Below are 27687 nucleotides of genomic sequence, written 5' to 3' on the forward strand. Positions count from 1 at the left end.
TTTCATATCTACATCAAGGTAGAGATATTTTACTGTATTCTCTTCAAAATGTGCGAACTGTATGTGGACTTTAAAGCCCTTATAGGCTACCTTTTACCACCAAAAAGTATGGCCATAGCTGAGTGGTTAATGAGCCTTCCTGGGAAGCCAGAGGCCCTGGTTGTCCCAGGTTCGATTCCAGGCCAGGTCAGCAATGTGTCGATCTGTGTCCCTGAGCAAGACTCAACCACCAATTGCTCCAGAGTGCCGTAGAATGGTTGCTCACTGCTCCTAGTTGTTATAGGATGCAGAAGACAAATTTCACGTATGTGAATTTATATACGATATACATATATACAGTGACAAGAAACACCCCAAGGAGTGGGGACTATTCTTACAGTACATCATGTTAACATTTTCTTGAAAATGATAATATCACATATAGCAGAATATACTGCATCTGCATGTCAATCTGCATTTGTCAGCAATAAAAAACATATATTTTCAGATTAGGGGGTTCATCTATATCAAGTTAGAGGATATTGTACTGCATTTATACTGTAAGTGGACTTCAAAACCTTCACCAATACCACCAAAAGGTGTTTTAATGATTTCTCGTGCATGAGAATAGTTAATGATTTAGTTAATGATTTAACTAAGTTAATGATTTCTCGTGCATGAGAATAGTTTACAAAAGGTTCAGGCCCAACTGATTTGCTCACAAACGATCAGCATGCAGTTGGGTCGATGCGTGTCTGTGTGGGTGCTGCTGGCGGCATGCATCGCAGGGAATGCAAGCAGTGGCAACATTTTGGTGTGGTACACCGAGGGCAGCCACTGGATCAACCTAAAAACCGTGCTGGAGTCTCTGGTGGACAGGGGACACCAGGTCACTGTGCTGGTTCCCAGCGCCTCCCTGTACATGGAGGCCAGCGAGAATTCACGCTTCCACTATGAGCCTTTCAACATCTCACTATCCAATGAGAACGTGGAAGAGGTCTTCAAAGAGTTGCTTAACTTCTTCATGTATGAGATGGACCACCTGAACTACCTCCAGATCTTCAACCGATTTACAAGACAGATGAAGACGTTGAATGTGGAGCTTCCTTTGTATTACTTGGATGGTCTGCTGAAATCGGATGCTGTCATGACGAAGCTGAAGGACGCTAAGTATGACCTTCTGCTGGCTGACCCCGTCTACCCTGGCAGTGAACTTGTGGCTGAAATGTTGGATGTTCCCCTGGTCTTCACACTGCGCTTTTCCATGGCCCACACCTGGGAGAGGCTGTGTGGTCAACTCCCTGCACCGCCGTCCTACGTCCCTGGTGCCATGGTCAAACTGACCGACCAGATGAGCTTCTCAGAGAGGCTGTTGAACTTTCTCTTCTATGCCTCTCAGGACCTGCTAGCATGCTATCTTTGGCAAGACCTTAATACTTATTACACTGAGATCAGAGGTGAGCGACTGGGCTAATTGTACAGTTAGATTGGTCATTTCAACATGCAGTTAATATGCCTTCAGGGCTAGAAATGAATGAATGAAACATTCACTGCCTCTAGGCCTAGGGGAAATTGCATTGCACAAAGATTATAAAATAATATAAAAAACAACTATAGAGGACAGCACATACATCATAAAAATATCATAAAAAGCATAATTTGGATCAATAAAGGACATCAAATGCAAGTTCAGGAAAGTGCCAAATTCAGACCATGTGATGAGAGCTTGTTTAGAGTGTGGGATGTGATGCATCTTATAGTCTGCATCCTGGGCTATTCCTTAACCATGAAGGTAAAATGTGCTATTCAGACCATAGAGGGCGCCATGGATCTGCTATGATCTTGTGACCTTAATAAGTAAGCCTTGCCGAGCCATGAGGCCCATAGGGCAGGAGCCAATCTCCTGTTTATGTAGTATGTCGCTTAATACTGACAGTTTAACACTATCCAGTTTCATATGATATCCTTTAATCAGGTCAAATTCTCATTGAGATTACAATCTTTTTTCCAAGAGTGACTGGGCCAAGAGAGCAGCATGAACACTGTTAGAACAACCAAGTGAACACTATGTATATACAGTTAAAATGCAAAACGGGGTCAAGAACTTAAGTAGTTAAAATACAAAAATAGGTGCAGTTGACAATTTAAAAGCAAAAACTTTGTCAAACAGTACTCATTTCTCAATCTCAAGCTCTGATAACTTCAGGTCAGAGGTGTTCCTGGGTTGAAAGGTACAACAATGTATACAGTAAGGTTTCCAGGTCTAAATGTGTTATTTTACCTTATTCCATTCTACCTCTTGATCAACATCTGTAATGTATTGTTAGAACGCAGGCCATGCTGGTTTTGGTTTCTAAACACAGAAATGTAGATAAGTAGTGCCTCAGGAGTAAACAAAATCTGCAAACATACAGTTTGTTCTGGTTTTGTACAGACAATGCTCCCTCACCCCAATCACGGAATAAAAAGGTCAATACTCTGAATGCAGATCTTGTGAGCACAGTTCTTTCCACATTAAAACTTCTGACTTTCCCTAAACATTATTTTAGAGAGAGAGAGGGGAGTTTCCAATCAATGATACATTTTTTTGTTTTCTTTGCGTTTCAAATGAATGAGGATTTAACGGCAGCTATAGAAGTGGTTATTCTCAGCTCTATAATTCAACCCTGGTGTCCCTATTTTGGGCATGTTGTTGTAAGCAAACAATTAAAAAAAAAAAGTAGATCTATAGCATTTGCAAATCTTATCATTGTACAATGATCTAGCATTATGTAACTAACAGTCATATACAGTAACTGTAACTGTGAACAGCAAAGGAATTGCCTATCAGTAAGGAAATTGTTTCACTATGTTGTGTGCATGATAAACATCTTTTTTTTTTTTTCATATTGTCTTAAAATCATTAACTGATATTAGCCAAAATCCTCTCTAAAGTGAGAGAAAACAGTTACATCTGCAGAAGAACCCATGACATACTGTAGGTTACCATCATCCTGTTGGCACCTGTTGACCCTTTACAAAATTACTCTCATTTACTTTTTTTGGCACCTTGACAGGCAAGGATACCACGTTTTGTGACATGATGGGCAGAGCAGACATCTGGCTGATGCGCACCTATTGGGACTTTGATTTCCCTCGTCCCTTCCTCCCAAACTTCAAGTTTGTTGGTGGCATCCACTGCAGACCAGCAAAACCTTTACCAGAGGTTAGTACAATCAAGGCTCTTGTAGGTGAAAGGTGAACCCTAGCACACTGTTTCTCAACATCTGATTCAGGACCCACCAGGGGTCCAAAATGGTCCACAACTCTCTGCATGTACAAATGGAGCATCTTTTTTAAACTTTGGGACCCCAATTTAAGTTACACACTCATAAGAGTCCAGTTGGACCCCCTAGTGGTCCCCGGACCCAACATTGAGAACCGGTGACCTAGCATATAAACTGGACATTGTGGACAATGTGTGAAATTGTGGTCAGTTTAGAGGTTTTTAGGCATGCACCCCAATCCCCCCACACCTTAAATAAAGCAACCGCGACGGGGGGGTGACCACGGGGGTGCCGCGGCGGGACCCGCGGGGGGGAGAAACCGCGCGACAGGACGTGCAATAACCCTAAGTTTGCAACTACTTTCGCCTGCGCCCTTCACCGGGTATGGTCTAGTCCTCCTATAATTCCACAAACCTCTGTAGTCGTGTAGTAGTGCATGGTGTCATGGTGAGGCTGCCCGGTTCTCCTCAGTGGCAGGAGCAATTGCTCTGACACACAGCCATTGACCATTACCACCTGAACGCAACTGCGAAGTCCGTTTTTTAATTTCATCAAATCTCAGCTTATTATTAGCGTTTACAGTATGTGTCAAACAATGGGAGATCACGCTGCGCGGTTGATAACTGCGCAACAGGATGTGCAATAACCCCAAGTTTGCAACTACTTTCGCCTGCGCCCTTCACCAGGTATGGTCTAATTAGTATAACTAAATATTCAAGAGAGCACAACAATGTGCTGCATGAAACTGAAACTACTGCAACAAACACAATTAATTGCAACAAAGTTATGCACAAACTGCCACTTTTAAAGAGCAATTAGGATTGGTGAGGGCAAACACACACACACACACACACACAAACACACACACACACACACACAAACAAGAAGATAGGCGGAAAATGGAAACATTCATTGTATCAGTAAAATGTACGTTTATCATTTTAAATTAAAAAAAAGAAATTACATGTTTACAAAGGAAAGGTTTTTAGTTGCATGTGTTTACTTTTTGAAAAATCCTACTTGAAAAAAGTGAAGGTGTCATTGGTGACCTTCTGATTACCAGACGGCCTCTCTACCCACTCAGCAGCTACGCAAGTTAACAGTCGATTGTACATGAAACTGAAAAGTAATGGCATAAACCTGGGTTTTTGGTATAATAAAGTAGTCCCAGGAAAGAGACCTGTGTGCATGTGATAATATCCATGAAATTGAGAGAGAAAAGAGAGATTTGTCTCAACCCACATATACACTATACCTGGGAAAAGGTGAAGATTGATCTGCAGTTAGATTGTTGTTAGGGCAGGGGTCTGCAACCTGCGGCTCTGGAGCCACATGTGGCTCTTTAGCCGTTCCCTTGTGGCTCCCTGTAGCTGTAGAAAACATTATATGGAAATTAACAAATGTTTTTTATTTTTTTCCCACATTAAAAAAAATATTTATCGTTGCTGTAATATGAGACATAGATTCTTATGTGCTCCAATACTGTAAAGATGTGTAGAATAAATAATAAGTTTCAACATTTCTGTCAAATTTGTGACAAAGCCTGCAACACATTTATTGGCGCGGCACCGGCATTAGTGTGCTAAAATAGGTTTTGCGGCTCCAGAGAGATTTTGTATTAATTTTTTTGGCCAAAATGGCTCTTTTGACTTTAAAGGTTGCAGACCCAACCGAGGATAGACTACATCCCACAGCCTGGAGCGATGATTGCTCTGCAATTGGTTAGTCTGACCAACCGACCACCAAATGCAGGAACTTCATCACTCTGTGACTCAAAAACATGTCCGTCTCTTGGGCTGGTTCTGCTGGCCCAGCCAAAAAGTACTTTTCTGTCCGATTCATAGCCCTAACAGGTTTTACTGCATCTACTATACATCATATCTAAGAAGATTGAGTGTTGCTTCATGTTGGTATTACTGTATACTTCTTTAGGATATGGAGGAATTTGTGCAGAGTTCTGGAGATGCTGGCATTGTGGTGTTTGGTCTGGGGTCCTTGGTTCAAAACACGACCACAGAGAGGGCCAACACCATCGCATCAGCCCTCGCTCAGATCCCACAGAAGGTGAGACTTAAGCCTAGCTTGTTCACATACAATCCATGGCCGACAGCCTTAAGTAGTAACGTTCAGCCATTTTTACCAGGTTCTTTGGAGATACGGTGGAGAGAAACCAGAGACTCTGGGTGACAACACCAGAATATACAATTGGATCCCTCAGAATGATCTACTGGGTATATAAGAACTTCAAGAACTGTCAGGTCCAAATCAATGTTGACTGAAACAATACCAATACTCATTGCATTTAACTGAGTAGCAATACAATACTGAAAAACAGAACTATCTCGAAGAAATATCCTATAGAGATGCTGAGATCTGCTTTGGTCTTTTCCTCAAGGACACACCAAGACCAGAGCGTTTATCACCCATGGTGGCACAAATGGCATCTATGAAGCCATTTATCATGGCATCCCTATGGTGGGAATCCCGATGTTCCTGGACCAGCCAGACAACATGGTTCATATGAAGGCAAAGGGCGCTGCAGTCATCATGGACTTCAACTCCATGAATACTAAAGATCTTGTGGATGGAATAAATGCAGTCGTCAGTGAGCCATTGTAAGTTCTTATCACAGTCATTTTAGGTCAATGATAGATTGCACAACGGCTTGTTTTTAGTGTTAGATTAAGCTGTGCACCAGAATAATTGCTAAGAAGATAATTGCAGTCCTAGTTAGGTTGATGTAAGCATGTTATTTGCAGAGAAATAAAGACGATCAATTCATCATGAGGTTATGAAATGTCTTGTTGGCACAGAAAGATCCCTTTTGTGCCATGTGTGTTGATCCATATTTGCGCTCCTGAAACTAACCATTATGCTTTCAGCTACAAGGAGAATGCCATGAGACTTTCCAGGATCCACCACGATCGGCCTATCAGCCCTAAAGACGAGGCGATATTCTGGATTGAGTTCACCATGAGGAACAAAGGAGCTAAACACCTGAGGGTGCAGGCTCATGAGCTCACCTGGTACCGATACCACAGTCTGGATGTCATAGGCTTCCTCTTGGCCATCACTCTGATCATAGCTCTGCTCTTCATCAAGACCTGTAGCTTCTGCATCTCCAAGTGCTGTCGTCTAAAGAGAAAGAGCAAAACAGAATAACTAGTGATAAAGCTCATTCACTCAACTTGAACTGCTACCAATGGATAGTGAATTAGATATTTCCTTCAACATTTGGTCAACTCTTTTTGTATCAATGCACTTGTAACAGACATGCTATCTCTTTCATTTAAATTGTGAACTGACAAGAAACTCTGTGCTTACACAATATACAGTATACATCCAGACAACTTCTCAAATATCAACAAACCCAGCCTTTATTTGCCCTGGGTGTGGGGGGTTATATCCCCATATGAACATACCCAGGCATTATTTACCCTGGGTACGAGACTTTACATCACCTTAGCAACGGTGTATTAGCCCTGGGTGCAGGGAATTATACACAATATAGCCTGTATTTTCCCTGGTTACGGGGAGTTGTATCATGAGAACATACTCATCATGCGACATGAGCAAACTTGTTGTTTGACAAAGCATAAAATAACACTCAAGTGGTTAAGTGATGTATAGATAGATAGATAGATAGATAGATATATTAAAACACACTTTGCTTATTTTATTAATCTGCAAAGTAATCGGTAGAATAATAGTTAAAAAAATAATCGATAGTTACAGCCCTACACAAGGCTATTATTAATAGGGTGTGCCTAGCGGAGATCATATCTATGTATTTCTATTCATAAGTACGAACTATATACTGGATAACGTTTTAAAATAAAGCTTCTATGTTTTGAAGATAATTTTTACATCATGTTGACATTTTCTTGCCAAATTGAAAATAAATTAAATGAAAGAAAAGAAAATGTTGATATCATGTGTAACAGAATATACTGCATCTAATAATATTGGCTCTCACTCTTTGGGGTGTTTTTGTCACTGTATATTTGCACATACATGTACGTGAAATTTGTCCTCTGCATTTATCCAGCCTATAATCAGCAATTAGGGGTTAAAAATCTTGCTCAGGGACACACATCAACACATTGCTGCTCTGGCCTGGAATCATACCTGGGACAACCAGGGGCTCTGCATTTGTCACCAATACAAAACATAGAAAGGAAACATTTTCCATAAAGTGGTTCCTATACATCAAGTTAGATAGTGTACTACAGCCTATTCATACTGTAAGTGGACTTAATCAAAAGCCTCATCAATACCACCAAAAGGTGTTTGCGTTATCTGTGTTACATGTACAAACTGCAGCAACAAATCACATGTCTCAAGTTAATGATTTCTCGTGCATAAGCATAAGGTTCAGGCCCCAACTACTTGCTCACAAAAGATTAGCATGCGGTTTGGTCGATGCGTGTCTGTGTGGGTGCTGCTGGCAGCATGCATCGCAGGGAATGCAAGCGGTGGCAACATTTTGGTGTGGTACACCGAGGGCAGCCACTGGATCAACCTTAAGACTGTATTGGAGTCTCTGGTGGACAGGGGACACCAGGTCACTGTGCTGGTTCCCAGCACTTCCCTGTACATGAAGGCCAGCGAGAATTCACGCTTCCACTATGAGCCTTTCAACATCACAGTCTCCATGGAGAGCTTGGAAGAGGTCTTCAAAGAGTTCTTTAACTTCTTCATATATGAGATGGACCACCTGAACTACCTCCAGATCTTCAGTCGATTTATATATTTGATGAAGACAAAAACGCAGTATGGTTTGTATTACTTGGATGGTCTGCTGAAATCAGACGGTGTCATAGCGAAGCTGAAGGACGCCAAGTACGACCTTCTGCTGGCTGACCCCATCTACCCTGGCAGTGAACTTGTGGCTGAAATGTTGGATGTTCCCCTGGTCTTCACCCTGCGCTTTTCCACGGCCCACACCTGGGAGAGGCTGTGTGGTCAACTCCCTGCACCGCCGTCCTACGTCCCTGGTGCCATGGTCAAACTGACCGACCAGATGAGCTTCTCACAGAGGCTGTTGAACTTTGTCTTCTATGCCTCTCAGGACCTGATAGCGTACTATCTTTGGCAAGACCTTAATACTTATTACACTGAGGTCAGAGGTGAGGAGCTTGGCTAATTGCTACTAATTGGGGATTGGTAATTTCAACATGCAGTTAATATGCATTCAAGGCTAGGCACGAGAGCCATGAAAGGAAGGGACCTGCACAATGAATGAAATGAATGAATGAAACTTGTATTGCTTCTAGGGCAAAGTACTTTGCACAAAGATTATAAAATAAAATAAAAATCAGCAACCATACATGACAGCATAACATAAAACATAACCATGTAAAAACACAATAAAAAGCACAATTTGAGGAAATTGATAAAGACATCAAATGCAAGTGCCAAATTCAGACCATGTGATGAGAGCTTGTTAAGAGTGAGTGATGTGATGACTCTTATAGTCTGTATCATGGGCATGCTTTTCCTTCATCATGAAGGTAAAGGTGCATATTCAGACCATAGAGAGAATGGATCTGCTATGATCTTGTGACCGTACTGCCACCCAGTTTAACAAAATAAACAAGAAATGACTAAAGTCATAATATAGCCGCCAGCGGCAGGCTTTTTTTGCCCCAATCTGCAGCACAAAATGTGAAAGTGGTCTTTAAAATGAAATCTCAGCCATTCCAATGCAACCAAAATAACTCAACAGAGAGGTTCATCGGTTGGCTACCAATATAAAGGATGTGTGTGTGTGTGTGTGTGTGTGTGTGTGTGTGTGTGTGTGTGTGTGTGTGTGTGTGTGTGTGTGTGCGCGTGTGTGTCGCAATGTACTTGTGTGAAAGTACAATAGTATTGGTATCAAAATGTACGTAAAGTTCCAAAAGTGAAAGTACTAAAATGTTTGAAAATAGCAGATCTACAAGTAGGTATTATACTTGTAGGTGTGAAATAGGGCTAAAGTGTTAAATGTATGTTTTATAATGTAATGCACAATATTTGCCTCTGAGATGTAGTTGAGTATAAGTAAATTACATTTGTATCAGCAACAAAAATAGTTAGCCTAGCCTACTTATGCTTAGGCTATGAAAGTAAAGTGCAACCCTAATCCTAAGTGAAACCACCTTTCAGGGTGAAAATGGCGCAGCCTCGCTAAACGTGCAATACAGGGGAATCCGCAAAAGTGTGATGTTATGTGTCACGTAGGCTGACTAGGCTCTCTTGCATGAGTGAAATAAGCAGTCAGTTCTATGAAAACAAAGCCAAAAGAAGCGACTAGGCTACATGAGCAGTAGCACAGACTAGTACATTGGCTATTTCAAAATAGCATATCTACATGTGCGCAAAGTGTTGCATTCACAACGCTTTTTGAGCTTGTAGATCGGCTATTTTCAAAAAGATCTTGAAAAGAAAAAGTTAAAGAATATTTGGAATATATATATATATACATATATATATATATATATGTATAGATATGTATATATATATATATGTATAGATATGTATATATATATATATATATATATATATATATATATATATATATACACACATACATACGAGCAGTAGCACAGACTAGTACATTGGCTATTTGAAAATAGCAGATCTACATGCTCGCAAAGTGTTGCATGCACGACGCTTTTTGAGCTTGTAGATCGGCTATTTGCAAAAAGATCTTGAAAAGAAAAAGTTAAATAATATTTGGAATATGTATATATATATATATATATATATATATATATATATATATATTCTGTCAGTCATTGTACGTATATTGTAATGAATTGATTACTGCAACAAAGTAAGGATACAGCACTATTGTTACAACTTGTGCAACTTATTTCAACTTAACCACAACAACAATATCATTATGTGCATGCAAATATGCACTGAAGGGCAGAGCAGATCACTCACTCCAGACCGTTCTTTGCGATCCGGGGCGACCGTGTTTAGGGGCGAGGCAGAACGGCACTGGTCGCTCACCCCAGACCGTTGCGATCAGGGGCGGCCGTGTTTAGGGGCGAGAGATAGTGAGTTGTGGCTCGTTGAGTTTTTCGGAGCCTCAACACGTATGTTCGTCTGTTAAGAGGTGTAAAGTAACTAAGTACATTTACTCCAGTAAAGTACAATGATTGTGAGCTTGTAGATCGGCTGTTTTCAGAGTATTTCAGACAGTATGCGCGTGTGTGAGTGATTGAAACACACGTTTCCTTTGTGCTCATCTTGCGCTAATGCACGCAACTGTTGCGCCAGGTTGTATTGTTGTTGTTTCGCATAAAAGCGTGCATCTGTTGCCAGTGGGGTGCTCCTTCCATTCCGACATCTCACCACTCCGACTAGTGGCTTCCGTGTGCGGTTAGGGTTAGGGTTAGGTATAGGGTTAGTCAACGTCGGAAAGGCGACATGTCGGAAAGGAGAAATGCACCCGTTGTCAGTCAACAACACAGCCAGGCTCTCCCCAACTCCTTTCGCGTCTCTACTCTCTACTGGTTTGGGTGCCTCGGAGGCGAAAGGAAAACTCGCGTGCTCAAACATGTTCATGGACCCCCAGATTAATATGTATTTGTCAACAGCCCCCCCCCCCATCTGTTTTGAGCCAGGGAACCCCCTTCCCTGCAGGGACGGGCGATGTGAAGTCGTCGAAAAATAAATGTTCTAAGTAACTAAGTACATTTACTCAAGTACTGTATAAGCGTGCATCCGTTGTTTGGCCGCTATTAGACCTTTGCAGTCAGAGGTAAGGGGGGGTGGGAGGACAACTGCCCGGAGTGCCTGCGCCGCGGTGCTGCGAGGGGAGGCGGGTGCTGTAAACGACGGCCGTCCATTGGCTAGGACGGCCGTCCATTGGCTTTAAAGTAGTGTCTCCCCATTGGCTGTGAAGTAGTGAAGGACAGCCAGGACAGCCAATAGCAAAAAAAGTGTTGAATACATGTCGGAAATCTGTCGGGTCAGAGTCAGAGTGAATACAGAGCCGCGCTTTCAGCTGGCGGCTAAAAAGTTCAATACTCTGAATGCAGATCTTGTAAAACAGAGTCAGCACAGTTCTCTCCACATTAAAACTTCTGACTTTCCTTAATCATTGAGTGAGGGGGGGTGGTGGGTTCCAATCAATTATTATATTTTTAGTTTTCTTTGTGTTTAAAATATATACATTATTTAACACCAGTTAAGTGGTTATTCTCAGCTCTATAATTGGTCTGCTTATGTGTTAGTCATGTCAACACCGGTGTCCCCATTTTGGGCATTTTGCTGGGGGCAAAGATTTTCAAAACTCTTTTGAAAATAGCATATAGCAGAGCCACATCATGGTCTACCATTATCTATCGTTAAACCAACAGTCATTGGTATATATGTTACAGTTAAATTGGCATTCCAGGGAAATTGTAAGAGGAGCGCTTGTTTTTACCACCCACCCAGGCAATTCTGTAGAACCAACGCTAGGTGGCAATGAAGCCACACGCATGCACATGTGTGTGTGCGTGTGCATGTGTGCACATGCACACGCATGTTACTATCCACGACGACACACGTGTGCGTGTGTGCATGTGTGCGTGCGCACACGCACATGCACATGCACATGCACATGCACACACGCACACATGTGTGTCGTCATGGATAGTAACCCATATAAAGATCTATTCTCCCCCTATCGGTTTACAACTCGGACGGCGCTGATTCGACTAGCAGAGCATAGGCCGGTCGGCGCGGGCACTCGCGCCTGGAGGCGCTCCGGCGCGTCTCCTCGGCCTCAGGCTCTGCTGAGTCGGCGCGCCTCCGTCATGGACAATAACTATTATCACGTGTGCGTGTGAGCGCGTGTTCAGCGCTCCCCTAGCGTAGCTTCCTGGTTGCTGTGTGGGGGGGGACAACAAAAGCCAGGTCCGCGCGTCGCATCAAAGCCCCGCCTCGCGCCTACTCCTCCTCCCCGCGCCGCCTCGTATCAAAGCCCCGCCTAGCTTCTCCTCCTCGCGCCGCCTCGTATCAAAGCCCCGCTTCGCGCCTCCTCCTCCTCGCGAGCCTCGCGTAAAAAAAAGAAAAAAAGAAAAGCCCCGCCTCACGCCGAAGCCCCGCGCCTAAAAGCAAGCGCTCCTCTTTCAATTTCCGTGGAATGCCGTGACATATGTTGTAGCTGTGAACAGCAAAGGTGTTGCCTCTCAGTAAGGACATTTGTTGTGTGTGTATGATGAACATAACAGAATAAATTGTTTAGCTCATAGTGGCTTAAAATCATATCACCGATATTAACAATTTAATGTAAATAGCTAAAGATCCTAAAGTGAGAGAAAACACTTACATCTGCAGAACCAATGACATAGGTTACCATCTTGTTGGCACCTGTTGTCCCACAAAATGACTGTCATTATTTTTTTGCCACCTTGACAGGCAAGGATACTAAGTTTTGTGACATGATGGGCAGAGCAGACATCTGGCTGATGCGCACCTATTGGGACTTTGATTTCCCTCGTCCCTTCCTCCCAAACTTCAAGTTTGTTGGTGGCATCCACTGCAGACCAGCAAAACCTTTACCAGAGGTTAGTACAATCAAGGCTCTTGTAGGTGAAAGGTGAAACCTAGCACACTGTGTCTCAACATCTGGTCTGGGACCCTCCAGGGGTACAAATGAAAAAAAGGAAAACATTTTATATTTTGGACCCCCATCTAAACTACAAAATTCTCTGTAAATTTAACTCTTATTAGAATGTACACATGGAACCAAATTTGGTTTTGTGGGCAGTTTAGCTGCCAGACATTTTAGGCATCTCACCCCCATCTACATCCCCATAGGGATGATGCACAACCCCCACAGCAACATAGCCTGTGTTTAAAGCCACATCAAAGGCATAATCATGCACAAATAACCAGAGCAGATGTAATAAATATTCAAGAGAGCACAACAATCTCATAGTATATGAATGAAACTGAAACTACACACAACAAAATTAATTAATTGATACAAAGTTATGCACAAACCGGCACTTTTAAGGAGCAAAGAGGATGCACCCATCCTCTTTAGAGGGCGAGGGCAACACGCACACGCGCGCGCGCGCACACACACACACACACACACACACACACACACACACACACACACACACACACACACACACACACACACACACACACACACACACACACACACACACACACACACACACACACACACACACAAGATGGGGAAAATGCAGTCTTGATTTCAGCTGACATTAAAGAAAATAGTTACATTTAAGTCATTCAAGCGTTCCTTGGATATATTCATTGAATAATTAAAATGTGCATTTTTTATTTCAAATAAAAATGTGTAATTACATTTTTACAAAGGAAGTGTTTTTAATTGCATGTTTTTACTTTGTGAAAACTCCCACTTGAAAAACATATAGTGTAATGGTGTAATTATTACAACCATTAAACCACCATTACATTTTTCCTCTCATGCATCGCCTATCCCTATAAAGACGTGCGCACACCCCACTGTGAGCTGGGAATCCCTAAGTAGTGTCTATAATGTTAATTCCTGCACACAAAATGTTCAACTGCAATTTTATATATTAGTCCTAGTTATATTTATTGATAAAGTGTACTGAGCAGCATATCACATGGCATGGCATTGACACAGAAAGGTGGCAGACCATGCAGAATGACTTTTGGTATAATAAAGTAGCCCCAGGATAGAGACCTTGATCTGCAGTTGGATAGTTGTTAGGCCAACTGTGACTACATCCCATAACGTCTAGCAATGATTGCTCTGCAATTGGTTAGTCTGACCAACCAACCATCAAATGCTACAACTCCATCACTCAGTGACTCCGTCAGTCACACAAAGACATGTCCGTCTCTTGGGCTGGTTCTGCTGGTCCAGCTAAAAACACTGATGGCACTAACAGGCTTTTACTGGATCTACTGTACATCATATCTAAGAAGATTTTGTGTTACTTCATGTTGGTATGTGAATACTTCTTTAGGATATGGAGGAGTTTGTGCAGAGTTCTGGAGATGCTGGCATTGTGGTGTTTAGTCTGGGGTCCTTTATTCAAAACACAACCACAGAGAGGGCCAACATCATCGCATCAGCCCTCTCTCAGATCCCACAGAAGGTGAGACGTAAGCCAGTTCACATACAGTACAATCATGGTTTTCCAATCGTACTGTTGCATTCTATAGTGTAGTGTAACATTTTGCCATTTTTACCAGGTTCTTTGGAGATACGGTGGAGAGAAACCAGAGACTCTGGGTGACAACACCAGAATATACAATTGGATCCCTCAGAATGATCTACTGGGTATATAAGAACTTGACTTCTAATAACTGTCAGGTCCAAATCAATGTTGAAACAATACGAATACTCATTGCATTATTTAACTGAAAAACAGAACCATCTCGAGCAAATATTCTAGATACTGAGATCTGCTTTGGTCTTTTCCTCAAGGACACACCAAGACCAGAGCATTTATAACCCATGGTGGCACAAATGGCATCTATGAAGCCATTTATCATGGTGTCCCTATGGTGGGAATACCGATGTTCCTGGACCAGCCGGACAACATGGTTCATATGAAGGCAAAGGGCGCTGCAGTCATCATGGACTTCAACTCCATAAATACGAAAGATCTTGTGGATGGAATAAATGCAGTCGTCAGTGAGCCATCGTAAGTTCTTATCGCAGTCATTTTAGGTCAATGATAGATTGCACAACGGCTTGTTTTTAGTGTTAGATTAAGCTGTGCACCAGAATAATTGCTAAGAAGATAATTGCAGTCCTCGTTAGGTTGATATAAGCATGTCATTTGCAGAGAAATAAAGACGATCGATTTCATCATGAGATGATGAAATGTCTTGTTGGCACAGAAAGATCCCTTTTGTGCCTTGTGTGTTGATCCATATTTGTGCTCCTGAAACTAACCATTATGCTTTCAGTTACAAGGAGAATGCCATGAGACTTTCCAGGATCCACCACGATCGGCCTATCAGCCCTAAAGACGAGGCAATATTCTGGATTGAGTTCACCATGAGGAACAAAGGAGCTAAACACCTGAGGGTGCAGGCTCATGAGCTCACCTGGTACCAATACCACAGTCTGGATGTCATAGGCTTCCTCTTGGCCATCATTCTGATCATAGCTCTGCTCTTCATCAAGACCTGTAGCTTCTGCATCTCCAAGTGCTGTGGTCTAAAGAGAAAGAGCAAAACAGAATAGTGATACAAGCTCTTCCACTCAACTTGAACTGCTACCAATGGATAGTGGATTAGAAATTTCCTTCGACATTTGGTCAACTTTGTATCAATGCACTTGTAAATTACATGCTATCTCTTTCATTTAAATTGTGAACTGACCAGAAACTCTGCGCTTACACAATATACAATATACATCCAGACAACTTTTCAAATATCAACAAACCCAGCCTTTATTTTGCCTGGGTGTCGGGGGTTATATCAGCAGATCAACATACCCTGTCTGTATTTGCCCTGGGTTTTGGGGGGTTATATCAGCATATCAACATACCCAACATGTATTTTCCTTGGGTGTGGGGGGTTATACCCCATATCAACATACCCCGGCAGTATTTGCCCTGGGTGCGGGGAGATGTATCACCATACCCAGCCTTTATGTGCCCTGGGTACAAGACGTTACATCACCTTAACAATGGTGCATTAGCCCTGGGTGCGGGGAATTATACACCATATAGCCTGTATTTGCCCTGGTTGCGGGGAGTTGTATCATGATAACATACCCGTCATACGACGTGAGCTTGTTGATCGTCAGTTTTCATACATTTTTGTATGATACTGTTGTGCGACAAAGTATAAAATAACGCTTAAGTGGTTAAGCGATTTATATATATATATATAGATAGATGGCTATATTAAGACACACTTCGCTTAATTGATTAATCTGCAAAGTAATCGATATAATAATCGTTAAGAAAATAATCCATAGTTGCATGCTACTGTATGTGTGAATGGAACGAGGTGATGGGCCAGCTGCAATTCTATTGACACAGATTGCCATTTCTTCTCAACGTAGTTTTACCGCCCTAAATCTAAATGGAACAAGAAAGGTGTGCTCAATAGAGGTCAAATCTCCGCTAGGAAACACAACCCTATTAATAACAGTCTTGTGTAGGGCTGCAGTAAAAACGCCTCTATGCTGGCTGTATCACATGACTACGCAAGGACCTCTGTGCATGTGCATGTACAAAGGCAGTGTGCCAAAGCGCAATTAGCTCGTATCAACCCTTGATACAACACTTGATGATACAAGTCAATCTTTCACTACTACAACGCTATTATTGTAAATAATACATTGTTCTTAATAATCTGCCTGGCTAAATAAAGTTTATATAGGATATTGATTGTTGTTCTGAATTCATAATCTCAGATCCTACTGTCCCATCGATCTGTACTAATTTAAAAAAACTGTGAAAATAGCTGTTCTACACATCGTTGTAGATTTGCTATTTAAAAAAGTACTTGCACGTCATCGCCGTGCGACAAAGTATAAAAAAGTATAACGCTTAAGTGGTTACGCTAGTATATATATATATATATATATATATATATGTTATTATATCATATTGAAACAACACACTTTGTTTATTCTATTAATCAGAAAAGTAATAGATTGAATAATCGCTATCAGAAAATAATCAATAGTTGCAGCCCAACACACCAGGCTATAGGGTGCCCCTCCTACAGGAGATCTACACTCTACTGAGCACACCTTTCTAGTTCCATTTAGATTTAGGCTCGTGAAACTATTTGGATCACCTCATTTCATTCACACTCATACAGTACAGAGTACAGTAGTACAAACACTCAATGCTGGCTGTATCACACATGACTACGCAAGGACATTTGTGCATGCGCGCACACGCACGCACGCACACACACACACACACACACACACACACACACACACACACACACACACACACACACACACACACACACACGCACACGCACAAGCACACGCACACGCACACACACACACACAGGCAGTGTGCCAAAGTGCATTTAGCTCATTTCACCACATTTGAGTCAATCTTTCACTACTACAACTACTACTACTACAACTCATTATTGAAAATAAAAAAATCTTTATTATCTGCCTGGCTAAATAAAGGTTTAAAATAAAGTTTCTAGTTATATTTTGAGGAGACAATTTACAGCATGTTAACATTTTTCATATCTACATCAAGGTAGAGATATTTTACTGTATTCTCTTCAAAATGTGCGAACTGTATGTGGACTTTAAAGCCCTTATAGGCTACCTTTTACCATCAAAAAGTATGGCCATAGCTGAGTGGTTAATGAGCCTTCCTGGGAAGCCAGAGGCCCTGGTTGTCCCAGGTTCGATTCCAGGCCAGGTCAGCAATGTGTCGATCTGTGTCCCTGAGCAAGACTGCACCAATTGCTCCAGAGTGCCGTAGAACGGCTGCTCACTGCTCCTAGTTGTTATAGGATGGGTAAATGCAGAGGACAAATTTCACGTACAGTATGTGAATATATATACATACATATATACACACATATACAGTGACAAGAAACACCCCAAGGAGTGGGGACTATTCTATCTTACAGTACATCATGTTAACATTTTCTTGAAAATGATAATATCCCATATAACAGAATATACTGCATCTGAATGTCAATCTGCATTTGTCACCAATACAAAACATACATTTTCATATTAGTGGTTCATCTACATCAAGTTAAAAGATATTGTACTGCATTTATACTGTAAGTGGACTTCAAAGCCTCCACCAATACCACCAAAAGGTGGGTGCGTTATCTGTGTTATATTGTACACAAACTGCAACAAATCAGAGTTCACATGTTAACACAAGTTAATGATTTGTGAATCGTGCATGAGAATAGTTTACAAAGGTTCAGGACCCAACTGATTGCTCACAAACGATCAGCATGCGGTTCCGTCGATGTGTGTCTGTGTGGGTGCTGCTGGCAGCATGCATCGCAGGGAATGCAAGCGGTGGCAACATTTTGGTGTGGTACACCGAGGGCAGCCACTGGATCAACATAAAGACCGTGCTGGAGTCTCTGGTGGACAGGGGACACCAGGTCACTGTGCTGGTTCCCAGCACTTCCCTGTACATGAAGGCCAGTGAGAATTCACGCTTCCACTATGAGCCTTTCAACATCTCACTATCCATGGAGGGCTTGGAAGAGGTCATTACAGAGTTCATCCACTTTGCACAAATATCAAAAACAACAACCATAGAGGACAGCACACACCACAACATAAAAAACACATATGTACAACATACAATATGTAAAAACATCATAAAAAGCATAATTTGGAGAACAGACATCAGACACCCCTTGCATGGCCACGTAGCACCCCCACGCAGGCTCCGATCCAGAGCCAGTTTTGTGCAGACAGTCGTGCCCCTACAGACAACCAAACAAGCAGCCAGGACCAACATCTGGGAAGATGAATGGCAAAGAAACAACACACAAGCTCTTGAATGGCTGGACAGAGGGATCACACCGACTGAAAGCCTCGCTAGTGGCCACAACCGTGGCTGGACAACCTGGCTGGAAGTCACTCAATAGACTGCATGTGGAACAGGGGAGGTGCAAAGCACTGATGAAAGCCTGGAATTACACTGCAGAAGATACGTGCAGCTGTGGATCAGAGCAGACAATGTCCCACCTATTGGAATGTGCCGACGCCCCCCGTGCAGCCCAGAAGACCGGGCAGAACCTACCCTAACAGCTGTGGCCTTTGCCCGATACTGGCAGAACGACATCTAAGATTGCTACGGACTCGAAGAAGACCGTAAAAGATGCATATTCAGACTATAGAGGGCGCAATGGATCTGCTATGATCTTGTGAGCTTAATACTGACAGTTTAGCACTATCCAGTTTCATATCATATGATAAATCCTTTAATCGGGTAAAATTCTCACTGAGATTAAAATCTCTTTACCAAGAGTGACCGGGCCAAGAGAGCAGCATGAACACTGTTAAAACAATATAGCTAAACAATATAAACTGACAGATACAACTATCACACAATACAACCAAGTGAACACAATATCCAGTTAAAATGCAAAATGGGGTCAAGAACTAAAGTAGTTAAAATACATTAATAGGTGCAACAGCTGACAATTTAAAAGCAATCACTTTGTCAAACAGTTCTAATTTCTCAATCTCAAGCTCTGATAACTTCAGGTCCTTCTGCAAATCTTTCAAGGATAAGGGGCAGCATATTCCATTCTACATCTTGGGATCAACATCTGTAATGTATTGTTAGAATGCAGGCCATGCTGGTTTCTACACACATAAATGTAGATAAGGAGTGCCCCAGGAGTAAACATAAAAGTAAACAAATCTACAAACATAGTTTGTTATGGTTTTGTACAGACAATGCCCCCTCACCCCAATCAAAGAATAAAAAGGTCAATACTCTGAATGCAGATCTTTGCAAGACACCGTCAGCAGAGTCCTCTCCACATTAAAACTTCTGACTTTCCCTAACCATTTAGAGAGAGAGAGAGAGAGGGGAGTTTCCAATCAATGATTATTTCTTTAGTTTTCTTTGTGTTTAAAATGAATGAGTTATTTAATGGCAGTTATAGAAGCGGTTATTCTCAGCTCTATAATTGGTCTCAGTGTCCGTTAATCACTTCAACCCTGGTGTCCCTATTTTGGGCATGTTGTTGTAGGCAAACCCGTTAAAAAATCTTTTAATATCACCACATCACCCAGCCTGTATTTGCTTTGGGTGTCGGGGGTTATATCACCATATCAACATACCCAGCCTGTATTTTGCCCTGGGTGTGGGCTTTATATCCATATATATATATATATATATATATATATATATATATATATATATATATATATATATATCCCTTGCAGCCCTACACAAAGATATTATTAATGTGTGTGGGTGTGCCTCCTAGCGGAGATTTTAAAACTACGTTGGGAAGAAATGGCAATGTGTGTCAATAGAATTGCAGCTGGCCCATCACCTTGTTTCATTCACACATACAGTAGTAAAAACGCCTCCATGCTGGCTGTATCACATGACTAAGCAAGTTGGCACTTGGCAGTGTGCCAAAGTGCATTTAGCTCATATCAACACTTTAGTGATGATACAAGTTAATATTTCACTACTACAAGGCCATTATTGTAAACTACACATTGTTCTTAATAATCTGCCTGGCTAAAAAAGGGTTAACAGCAGAGTTCACATGTCTCAAGTTAATGATTTCTCGTGCATGAGAATGGTTTACAAAAGAATCAGACCCAAATAGATTTGCTCACAAACGATCAGCATGCGGTTCCGTCGATGCGTGTCTGTGTGGGTGCTGCTGGCAGCATGCATCACAGGGAATGCAAGCGGTGGCAACATTTTGGTGTGGTATACCGAGGGCAGCCACTGGATCAACCTAAAGACCGTGCTGGAGTCTCTGGTGGACAGGGGACACCAGGTCACTGTGCTGGTTCCCAGCATTTCCATGTACATGAAGGCCAGCGAGAATTCACGCTTCCACTATGAGCCTTTCAACATCACGGTCTCCATGGAGGGCTTGGAAGAGTTCTATAAAGAGTTCCTTAACTTCTTCATGTATGAGATGGACCACCTGAACTACCTCCAGATCTTCAACCGATTTACAAGACAGATGAAGACAGACATGGAGTTTGCTTTGTATTACTTGGATGGTCTGCTGAAATCGGATGCTGTCATGACGAAGCTGAAGGATGCTAAGTATGACCTTCTGCTGGCTGACCCCGTCTACCCTGGCAGTGAACTTGTGGCTGAAATGTTGGATGTTCCCCTGGTCTTCACACTGCGCTTTTCCATGGCCCACACCTGGGAGAGGCTGTGTGGTCAACTCCCTGCACCGCCGTCCTACGTCCCTGGTGCCATGGTCAAACTGACCGACCAGATGAGCTTCTCAGAGAGGCTGTTGAACTTTCTCTTCTATGCCTCTCAGGACCTGCTAGCGTACTATCTTTGGCAAGACCTTAATACTTATTACACTGAGGTCAGAGGTGAGCGACTGGGCTAATTGTACAGTTAGATTGGTCATTTAAACATGCAGTTAATATGCCTTCAGGGCTAGAAATGAATGAATGAAACATCCACTGCCTCTAGGCCTAGGGGAAATTGCATTGCACAAAGATTATAAAAGAATATCAAAAACAACAACTATAGAGGACTGCACATACTACAACATAAAACATAAAAATATCATAAAAAGCATAATTTGGATCAATAAAGGACATCAAATGCAAGTTCAGGAAAGTGCCAAATTCAGACCATGTGATGAGAGCTTGTTTAGAGTGTGGGATGTGATGCCTCTTATAGTCTGCATCCTGGGCTATTCCTTAACCATGAAGGTAAAAGGTGCTATTCAGACCATAGAGGGCGCCATGGATCTGCTATGATCTTGTGACCTTAATAAGTAAGCCTTGCCAAGCCATGAGGCCCACAGGGCAGGAGCCAATCTCCTGTTTATGTAGTATGTCGCAGGGACTTCCCCCAATCCAACCCTTGATGCTGAGTGCCGAGCAGGGAGGCATTGGGTCCCATTTTTTTGAATCTTTGGTATGACCCGACCGGGTATCGAACCACAACCTCCCAATCTCAGGACGGCAGTGGTGGTAAAAGCACTCCATTTTTTTTCTTAAATAAAAATATCAATACTGCAATGTAGAACTTAAAGTAAAAGTCTGGTATTAAAGATTTACTTGAGTAAAGGTGCAAATATATTGGCGTCAAAATATACAAGTACCAAAAGTACTCATTATGCAGAATGTCCTGTTTCACAAGTTATATGTATAATATGTATAAAAAACTCTATATATAGAAAATAGCAGATCTACAAGCTCACAACGCATCGCACCGCAACGTCTTGTGGGCTTGTAGATTGGATATTTTCAAATAGCCAAAGTATATATATATAGGGCTGAAGTGGTTAATGTATGTTTGGTAATAATAATCAACATCTACAAAGTGACTAATAACTAAATTAGTCAAATAATTGTAGTGGAGTAAAAGTACAATATTTGACTCTGAGAAGTAGTGGGGTAGAGGTAAAAGTATTGATAATTGGAAATATTTTAGTAAAGTAAATAATACCTCACTATTGTACTTAAGTACAGTACTTGAGTAAATGTACTTAGTTACTTTCCACCACTTCAAGACGGACACTCTAACTGCAAGGCCACTGAGCTGGTCTGTGACCTTAATACTGACAGTTTAACACTATCCAGTTTCATATGATATCCTTCAATCAGGTCAAATTCTCATTGATTAAAATATTTTTTCCAAGAGTGACTGGGCCAAGAGAGCAGCATGAACACTGTTAGAACAACCAAGTGAACACTATATACAGTTAAAATGCAAAACAGGTTCAAGAACTTAAGAAGTTAAAATACAAAAATAGGTGCAGTTGACAATTTAAAAGCAATCACTTCAGAGGTGTTCCTGGCTTGAAAGGTACAACGATGTATACAGTAAGGTTTCCAGGTCTAAATGGGTTATTTTATCTTATTCCATTCTACCTCTTGATCAACATCTGTAATGTAATTGTTAGAACGCAGGCCATGCTGGTTTTGGTTTCTAACACATAAATGTAGATAAGGAGTGCCCCAGGAGTAAACAAAATCTGCAAACATAGTTTGTTCTGGTAGTACAGACAATGCTCCCTCACCCCAATCACGGAATAAAAAGGTCAATACCCTGAATGCAGATCTTGTGACCACAGTTCTCTCCATATAAAAACTTCTGACTTTCCTTAACCATTTAGAGAGGGAGAGGGGAGTTTCCAATATTTTTTTTTTCAATCAGTTTTCAATCATAATTTCTTTAGTTTTCTTTGCGTTTCAAATGAATGAGTTATTTAACGGCGGCTATAGAAGTGGTTATTCTCAGCTCTATAATTCAACCCTGGTGTCCCTATTTTGGGCATGTTGTTGTAAGCAAACAATTAAATAAAATAGTTTATCTATAGCAGAGCCACATAATTTGCAAATCTTATCATTGAACAATGATCTAGCATTATGTAACTAACATTGGCATTGGCATATACAGTAACTGTAACTGTGAACAGCAAAGGTATTGCCTATCAGTAAGGAAATTGTTTAACTATCTTGTGTGCATGATAAACATAAATTGTTTTTTTCATAGTGGCTTAAAATCATTAACTGATATTAACAATTTTATTAGCCAAAATCCTCTCTAAAGTGAGAGAAAAGTTACATCTGCAGAGCCCATGACATACTGTAGGTGGCACCTGTTGACCCTTACAAATGCATTTGTTTGGCACCTTGACAGGCAAGGATACCACGTTTTGTGACATGATGGGCAGAGCAGACATCTGGCTGATGCGCACCTATTGGGACTTTGATTTCCCTCGTCCCTTCCTCCCAAACTTCAAGTTTGTTGGTGGCATCCACTGCAGACCAGCAAAACCTTTACCAGAGGTTAGTACAATCAAGGCTCTTGTAGGTGAACCCTAGCACACAGTTTCTCAACATCTGATTCGGGACCCACCAAGGGTCCAAAATGGTCCACAACTCTCTGCATGTACAAATGGAGCATTTTTTTAAACTTTGGGAACCCAATTTAAACTGTCTAATAGAATTAATGTAATGAGTTAATTTAACTGAGACCCTAAGGGTCCATTTGTACACACAGAGTTACAGACTCGTAAGAGTCCAGTTGGACCCCCTAGTGGTCCCCGGACCCAACATTGAGAACCGGTGACCTAGCATATGGCTGGACATTGTGGACAATGTGTGAAATTGTGGTCAGTTTAGAGGTTTTTAGGCATGCACCCCAATCCCCCCACACCTTAAATAAAGCATAGCCTATATATAGCACATTAAATCAAGTGTTATCAGAACGTGAAACTAAATATTCAAGAGAGCACTGTTTCATTCAGCAATGTGCTGAATGAAACTGAAACTACTGCAAGAAACAAAATTAATTGCAATAAGGTTATGAACAAACTGCCACTTTTAAAGAGCAAATAGGATGGGTGAGGGCCAGTGTTGCAATGCTGAATTTGAAGGTGGTTGCACTCTATTTTAAAGACCAGGGTAATTACTCATTGACTTACATTGTACAGTAAAACAGCTCTCAAAGTCACTCTTTTAGCACACTCTTTTAACAAATTAACCCAAACCTAGCTGATTCAGACAATATAGAGCATCACCAAACCCAGTACTGTTTGTTTTTTCAATGAAAATGTCAACTTCCTGTTGATTTTACTATTTGAAGATCTGGATCCGGATCCACCGATCCAGTCCGGGTTTTCTACTTATTAAAAATGGCAAAATCAACAGGAAGTTGACATTTTTATTAAAAATAAAAACAGTACGCTCTATATTGTCTGAATCAACTTTGTTTGCGTTCGTTTTTGTGCTAAAAGAGTGACTTTGAGAGCAGTTTTACCGTACAATGTAAGTCAATGAGGAGCATATTTTGAATTATCAATTTCTAATCAATGGAGCAATTATTTTTTATTTCTTGCCCACCTTTGGAGTTACATCATGGCAAGGTAACTACACAACCCAAACCTCTACCAAAGTGGTCTTGCCCTTTAAATTAAAGGACAACTTTGGTTTTTTACAACCAAGGTTTATATTTTAGCTTGTAATTAAAGTAAATAAATGATGAGTGTAATTCTTTTTTCATTTACTGCTTTCAATAGTTTTAGCATTTTTTGCGATATTTTTTACAGTGGGCGGGGGCATTCTGTCCGGTGGCTAAATATGCCTTTTTTACACAATAAAAAAGGTCCGGCTGTCTGAGATGGCCAGATGTGAGTTATTGGGGGCTAGAAGAGCTACTGTAAATAATAATAAAGAAAACGCCGGGTTAATGTGTTAAAAAAATACATATTTAGCCACCGGACAGAATGCCCCCGCCCACTGTGAAAACACTGTAAAAAAGATTGTGAAAATTGCTAAAACTATAGAAAGCAGTAAATTAAAAAATTTTAACACTCATCTTTTATTTACTTTAATTACAATCTAAAACATAAACATTGGTTGTAAAAAAACAAAGTTGTCCTTTACGCGCACGTCACTTAACACCTACACTACAGGTCACACAATGGACAATTGATATGCATCTAGGCTCATTCCTATGTTAATTCCCTGGTGTGAGTCGGGAGCCTTTGTAAACTTCGTTTACAAAGGCTTTAAAAAGTCGTTTTAAATCTATGCGTGTGCCTGCGCGCGCTCCTGGTCAAATAGGTTCCTGCACGGCGTGCAAGGCCATCCAGTGAGCATTACACCCCTGGTGGGGGCAAACACACACACACACACACACACACACACGAGAAGATAGGCGAAAAATGGAAACATTCATTGAATCAGTAAAATGTATGTTTATAATTAAAAAAACAAAATAAAGGAATTCATTGTTTACAAAGGAAAGGTTTTTAATTGCATGTGTTTACGTACTTTGTGAAAATCCCACTTGAAAAAAGTGAAGGTGTCATTGGTGACCTTCTGATTACCTGACAGCCTCTCTACCCACGCAGCAGCTATGCAAGTTAACAGTCTATTGTACATGAAACTGAAAGGTAATGGCATAAACCTGGGTTTTTGGTATAATAAAGTAGCCCCAGGAAAGAGACTGTGTGCATGTGATAATATCCATGAAATTGAGAGATTTGTCTCAACCCACATATACACTATACCTGGGAAAAGGTGAAGATTGACCTGCAGATAGATAGTTGTTAGGCCAACCGAGGATAGACTACATCCCATAGCCTGGAGCGATGATTGCTCTGCAATTGGTTAGTCTGACCAACCGACCACCAAATGCAGTAACTTCATCACTCAGTGACTCTGTCAGTCACACAAAAACATGTCCGTCGCTTGGGCTGGTTCTACTGGCCCAGCCAAAAAGTACTTTTCTGACCGGTTCATAGCCCTAACAGGTTTTTACTGGATCTACTGTACATCATATCTAAGAAGATTGTGTGTTGCTTCGTGTTGGTATGTGACTACTTCTTTAGGATATGGAGGAGTTTGTGCAGAGTTCTGGAGATGCTGGCATTGTGGTGTTTACCCTGGGGTCCTTTGTTCAAAACACGACCACAGAGAGGGCCAACACCATCGCATCAGCCCTCGCTCAGATCCCACAGAAGGTGAGACTTAAGCCTAGCTTGTTCACATACAATCCAAAGCCGACAGCCTGAAGTAGTGTAACGTTCAGCCATTTTTACCAGGTTCTTTGGAGATACGATGGAGAGAAACCAGAGACTCTGGGGGACAACACCAGAATATACAATTGGATCCCTCAGAATGATCTACTGGGTATATAAGAACTTGACTTCTAATTACTGTCAGGTCCAAATCAATGTCGACTGAAACAATACCAATACTCATTGCATTTAACTGAGTAGCAATACAATACTGAAAAACAGAACTATCTCGAGCAAATAGATACTATAGATACTGAGATCTGCTTTGGTCTTTTACTCAAGGACACACCAAGACCAGAGCGTTTATCACCCATGGTGGCACAAATGGCATCTATGAAGCCATTTAATCCCGATGTTCCTGGACCAGCCGGACAACATGGTTCATATGAAGGCAAAGGGCGCTGCAGTCATCATGGACTTCAACTCCATGAACACAAAAGATCTTGTGGATGGAATAAATGCAGTCGTCAGTGAGCCATTGTAAGTTCTTATTGCAGTCATGTTACGTCAATGATAGATACAACGGCTTGTTTTTAAGTGTTAGATTAAGCTGTGCACCAGAATAATTGCTAATAAGATAAAATTGCAGTCCTAGTTAGGTTGATGTAAGCATGTCATTTGCAGAGAAATAAAGACGATCAATTCATCATGAGATGATGAAATGTCTTGTTGGCACAGAAAGATCCCTTTTGTGCCTTGTGTGTTGATCCATATTTGTGCTCCTGAAACTAACCATTATGCTTTCAGTTACAAGGAGAATGCCATGAGACTTTCCAGGATCCACCACGATCGGCCTATCAGCCCTAAAGACGAGGCAATATTCTGGATTGAGTTCACCATGAGGAACAAAGGAGCTAAACACCTGAGGGTGCAGGCTCATGAGCTCACCTGGTACCAATACCACAGTCTGGATGTCATAGGCTTCCTCTTGGCCATCATTCTGATCATAGCTCTGCTCTTCATCAAGACCTGTAGCTTCTGCATCTCCAAGTGCTGTGGTCTAAAGAGAAAGAGCAAAACAGAATAACTGATTGTGAAGTTCTTCCACTCAACTTGAACTGCTTCAAATTAATAGTGGGTTTGATATTTCCTTCAACATTTTGTAAACAATTTAGATCAATGCACTTCTGCCCATTTTCTTAGCCTAAAGTGGCTTCGAGTCGAGGAGAGAGTATCTCACACGAAAAAGTGTATGGTTCATGGGATATAGTCAACTATTTTGTGAAGGTCA

General features: G+C 41.4%; 2 protein-coding genes and 1 pseudogene across 3 annotated transcripts; all 3 read left to right on the top strand.

Moving 5' to 3' along the window:
• Positions 1–712: 712 nt before the first annotated feature.
• Positions 713–6407, top strand: LOC311043186 (UDP-glucuronosyltransferase 2A1-like; the record flags this gene model as incomplete). Its single annotated transcript, XM_084054369.1, has 6 exons — positions 713–1436; positions 3036–3184; positions 5178–5309; positions 5389–5476; positions 5641–5860; positions 6128–6407. 6 exons carry the CDS (start codon positions 713–715, stop codon positions 6405–6407), a joined length of 1593 nt encoding a protein of 530 aa, XP_083910495.1.
• Positions 6408–7653: 1246 nt separating this feature from the next.
• LOC311043187 (UDP-glucuronosyltransferase 2A1-like) lies at positions 7654–15453 on the top strand (the record flags this gene model as incomplete). Its single annotated transcript, XM_084054370.1, has 6 exons — positions 7654–8374; positions 12645–12793; positions 14222–14353; positions 14451–14538; positions 14686–14905; positions 15174–15453. 6 exons carry the CDS (start codon positions 7654–7656, stop codon positions 15451–15453), a joined length of 1590 nt encoding a protein of 529 aa, XP_083910496.1.
• A 5108-nt stretch (positions 15454–20561) lies between these two features.
• Positions 20562–27483, top strand: LOC311043188 (UDP-glucuronosyltransferase 2A1-like; annotated as a pseudogene). Its single transcript has 6 exons — positions 20562–21282; positions 23570–23718; positions 26268–26399; positions 26481–26568; positions 26739–26936; positions 27204–27483. The product of its transcript is annotated as a UDP-glucuronosyltransferase 2A1-like (transcript).
• Positions 27484–27687: the final 204 nt, after the last annotated feature.

The sequence above is a fragment of the Gymnoscopelus microlampas genome (genome assembly GCF_963454915.1).
Source record: "Gymnoscopelus microlampas genome assembly, chromosome: 4".
NCBI lineage: Eukaryota > Metazoa > Chordata > Actinopteri > Myctophiformes > Myctophidae > Gymnoscopelus > Gymnoscopelus microlampas.